Below are 4,342 nucleotides of genomic sequence, written 5' to 3'. Positions count from 1 at the left end.
GTGTTGCATCTAAAGTGTTTTAGGGACACAAACTAAATCAGTGATTCTTTAATGTTTCAGTCAAATGGATCGTTTACATTTTCACTTTTCTCTCCAATGTATGTGTTTATCTAACTATCATCACTGCGTTTACAAAGGAGACTAAAGTGGATTTGTAGGATTTTTGTCGTCCAGTGACATTAACATATTGATATTTCTGATTTCTTAAATGTTATTTGTGAGATGTCCAACACAACTGTTGGACTAGGGTGGCCAGAAAGAGTGTTGTATACCACTCTGACTACAGTTCCTTGCTGTATATTCCTCTTCATTAATGGGACCGTGTTGTACACTTTGAGGAGTAAACCAGTGTTTCGTGAAACTTGCCGCTACATTCTTCTTTATAACCTCCTCTTTGCAGACACCGTTCAGCTGACACTGAGTCAGTTGATGTACATATTGTCCTTCTCTAGAATATTTCTGACATATCCTGTATGTGGTGTTTTCCAAATGATTGGTAACCTAACAAATCCAGTCTCCCCTCTGATACTGGTGGTGATGTCTTTGGAGAGATGTGTAGCAGTGTGCTACCCTCTGAGGCACGCTTCCATCATCACCATCAGAAACACAGCAGTGGCTGTTATTGTGGTTTGGGCCATTTGTTTTACTAATGTTGTCATTCAGATTCTTTTGCTGTTAGAATTTCCCTTTGAAGAACTAGAAACTCTGCAGATGAACACCTTATGTAAATCAGCTTCCATGTTTCTTACACAACGATATTACGATTATGACAGAGCTTACAATTATTTTCTGTTTATTTCTGCTGGTATGACGATCACCTCCACCTATATTGTTGTAATTATAGCAGCCAGGTCAGCCTCCACAGACAAAGCTTCAGCTCTTAAGGCTCGTAACACACTGCTGATGCATCTGGTGCAGCTGGGCTTCAGTATCTCCTCAACGATACATAACCCATTATTAATTGCCGTCTCAAAACTTGTTCTCTTTAGTGTACTATTACGCATCCAGAACTTTTTTTATGTGTTTTTTATCATTCTTCCCAGGTGTTTGAGTGCACTGATCTATGGCCTCAGAGATCAGACCATCAGACCTGTCCTCATGTACAATCTATGCTGTCAAATTAAACTTTCAGTTATCTCAGTAAAGCCAAAAGTTTCCCCTTAACCCGTTATGACTTTGAGAAACATTTGCATCAATTTACCCCTCAAACCTGAGGTGACATTTACAGGTGACATTATTTTCAAAAGCATTCATTTCCAATAAAAGCAACTTCAACTCTCAAATGGTCTTTATTTCATGATTGTAGTTTCTTCAAAAGTTGAAAAATAAAAGGTTAAGTACTGAACACTTTTTATTTTTCCAAAAATATCTCAGTTTTAGAATACGAGAACGGTAAAACTCAGTTATAACAAAGCCTTGGTCAAATTGAGCAAATATTCAATATATTAACCCGGTTCAACAGAAAAAGTAGAAAAATTTATTAAACCAAAATCTTTGTATTCATCCTAATATTTTCAATTTTTTGTGCCCTAGTAGGACATTTTGTTTGTGTCCAGCACATTTTTTGTCATCAGCAAAACAACAGGAATTTGAGTATTAATGTCTTTAACAAAAGCATTACATTTTCCAAACCCTAACAAAGTATTTGTAATGCTTAGCATGTACCAATACTTCCTAAATATCTAAATTCAACTACATAGTTCTTCATGTCTAATCCTGACCGAAGAGCATCTCTGATAGATAACCTAATACGTGAATAAAAAACAAAAACTAAGATCTCCTGTGTATCTTCATCACCAAATAATCTAAAAGTGTCAGTGTGATATGATAAATATTTCTGTTGTTATGATTTTATAAAATGGCTGAAAAGTGTATTTCTAGATTATAGTTTTGAACAATTTCACAATCTTCTGTGAGACTGTTGAGTTTATGGATGGAACTAATCTGTATTTTTTTTCATGAATATTTATAAAATGACTCCAGATACTTTATTTTCTTCATTTCATACATTTTTCTTGGTTGTGCTGGTTCCAGTATTGTTTATTCCAGTCAGTTTATGTTATAGCTTTTATAGAATCATTTTTCATCCATCATGTGTTGTCATCTCAAAGAAACCTGCCTTCAGGCTATCAGAATCAACAGTGCAGGCACCTAAAACTTAAAATCAATGTCAATTTAACTGGCTTTTACCAATCAGATTCATTGGCTTTAAATAATCAGATTTCAAGTTGCCGACACTGACGCCATCCTGCAGCGTACAATCACCTCAACATCTTTAAGTCCATTAATTGGATGGTCAGATAGAGGTCATTTGTAGACTAGCACATGCCAAAGCATTTTCATGATTTGATAGCTGCTTCTTGAACAGATGAACAGAGAAGACATTAATTTGGTAGCAGATGTACTTTTAAAGCCATTTTCAAAATGGAATTTTCAAGAAAAGCTAGATCGGGAGAAAGGGTCAGACATCCCCAGAGCTAGCAATCCTGACCCAACCAGGGAAAGGCTTTGTCTGCTACTTTCACTTTCGTAACTATGTGCAGTACTGTAGTGGTTTTAACATTATTAGGTTACATATGGGCTGTAATAAAAGTTAAACACAGATTGAAGAATGGATCATGGTTTTACTTGGCCCTTCCTGCATCGTGTCCTTTTTGGGGCAGACGGGCTTGCGTGGTGTTGTGATCTCCAGAGGTATGTCATATGGAGCTATATGCTCCTGGTAGTTTCTCCCAAGGTGAACAGATCCAGACGAACGCGATCCGAAAACCCCCATGAAGAAGGAACACAAGAAAACATGTACCCTGCCCGGTATAGGGTTGCCGGGACCCACTCCTGGAGCCAGACCCAGGGGTAGTGTTCGTCGGCAAGCGCTTGGTGGCCGGGCAGCCCACATGACACCATATGGTGACGAGTTAAATAAGATGGCGGGGAAAACTGCGGGCCAGACCTGGTAGACCCAAGCGTGTTGTGAGGGTCTGCTGGGAAAGGCTGGCAGTGGTACCTGTTCGGAATGATTTCAACTCCCACCTCCGTCAGAAGTTCTGACTTTGTAGGGGACATAGAGTCCGAGTGGACTCTGTTCATAACCTCCGTTTTGGAAGCGGCCGGATGCAGCTGTGGTCAATTCCTTGTTGTTTTTTTTTACAGCGGCAACCCAAGAACCCACTGCTGGACCCCAGCTGTTCAGGAAGCCGTCAGATTGAAGATGGAGGCCATCAGGGCCTGGTTGGCTCGGGAGGCCCCTGATGCAGTAGATGGATATTGACAGGCTAGAAGGGCGGCTGCGGTTGCGGAAACAAAATCTGTGGCATGGGAGGAGTTCGGGATGGCCATGTAAAGTGACTTTCGGTCGGCCTCAAAGTGGTTTTGGGGCAACATACGGTGACACAGGACGGGTCAGAGTAGTCTTGCTCAAGCTTTCTTCGGAAGGAGTGGCGATCCTTTTACCTCAAACGAGGATATCGTTGGATGGTGGAAGGAACACTTTGAGTAGCTTCTGAACCCGAGGGACATGCGTCCTGTACAGGAGTCAGAGCCGGAGGCAAAAAACTCCTTGGCAGCAAGGCCCTGGGGGTGGATGAAATGCGCCCGGAAATGCATAAGGCTCTGGATGTTTTGGGGCTGTCGTGGCTGACACGTTTCTGCAATATCGCGTTGACCTTGGGTGCAGTACCCTTGGACTGGCAAACCGGGGTGCTTGTCCTTATTTTTAAAAAAGGGGATCGGACGTTGTGTGCCAACTACCGGGGTATCACATTTCTCAGCCTCCCTGGAAAGTCTATTCTGGGGTGCTGAAAAAGAGGCTCCGTCTGATAGTTGAACCTCAGATTGAGGAGGAACAATGCAGGTTCTGCCCTGGCCGTGAAACAATGGATCAGCTTTTCACCCTCTCACAGATCACTGAGTGGGCATGAGAGTTTGCTCATCTAGTCTTCATCTGTTTTGTGGACTTGGAGAAGGCCTACGACTGTGTGCCCCCAGAGGTCTTGTGGGAGGTGCTTTGAGAAAATGGGGTGCAGGGGCCGCTAGTGCGGGCTGTTCGGTCTCTGTATACCCAATATGACAGCTGTGTCCATATACTCGGCATTAAGTCGGCCTTGTTCGACGTGGGTGTTGAACTCTGCCAAGGTTGTGCCTTGTCTCCACTCCTGTTTGTGATATTCATGGACAGGGTGTCAAGGTGTAGTCGAGGTCAAGAGGGCGCTGTGTGTGGTAGTCTGAGGGTAGTCTGCTATTTGCAGTTGATGTTGACCATTTGGCTCCATCACATGAGTGGGAAATCAGGAATCGTGGTAGGTGTGTAAGGATCTCACAAAAGGACAGGGGACACTGGAAACTA

The 4,342-nt window shown here is 42.5% G+C and overlaps 1 protein-coding gene across 1 annotated transcript; it reads left to right on the top strand.

The window, feature by feature from the left end:
* Positions 1 to 380: 380 nt before the first annotated feature.
* LOC142401634 (odorant receptor 131-2-like) lies at positions 381 to 1,309 on the top strand. Its single transcript, XM_075487100.1, has one exon. It carries the CDS (start codon positions 430 to 432, stop codon positions 1,162 to 1,164), a length of 735 nt encoding a protein of 244 aa, XP_075343215.1. The 5' UTR covers positions 381 to 429; the 3' UTR covers positions 1,165 to 1,309.
* Positions 1,310 to 4,342: the final 3,033 nt, after the last annotated feature.

Source organism: Odontesthes bonariensis, chromosome 16, assembly GCF_027942865.1.
Source record: "Odontesthes bonariensis isolate fOdoBon6 chromosome 16, fOdoBon6.hap1, whole genome shotgun sequence".
In the NCBI taxonomy this organism is placed as follows: domain Eukaryota; kingdom Metazoa; phylum Chordata; class Actinopteri; order Atheriniformes; family Atherinopsidae; genus Odontesthes; species Odontesthes bonariensis.
This window is presented reverse-complemented; position numbering and strand designations above follow the sequence as displayed.

What these genes read in the sequence shown, in the direction of transcription:
- LOC142401634 (XM_075487100.1), top strand. Translation starts at nt 430, where the DNA reads ATGTACATATTGTCCTTCTCTAGAATATTTCTGACATATCCTGTATGT.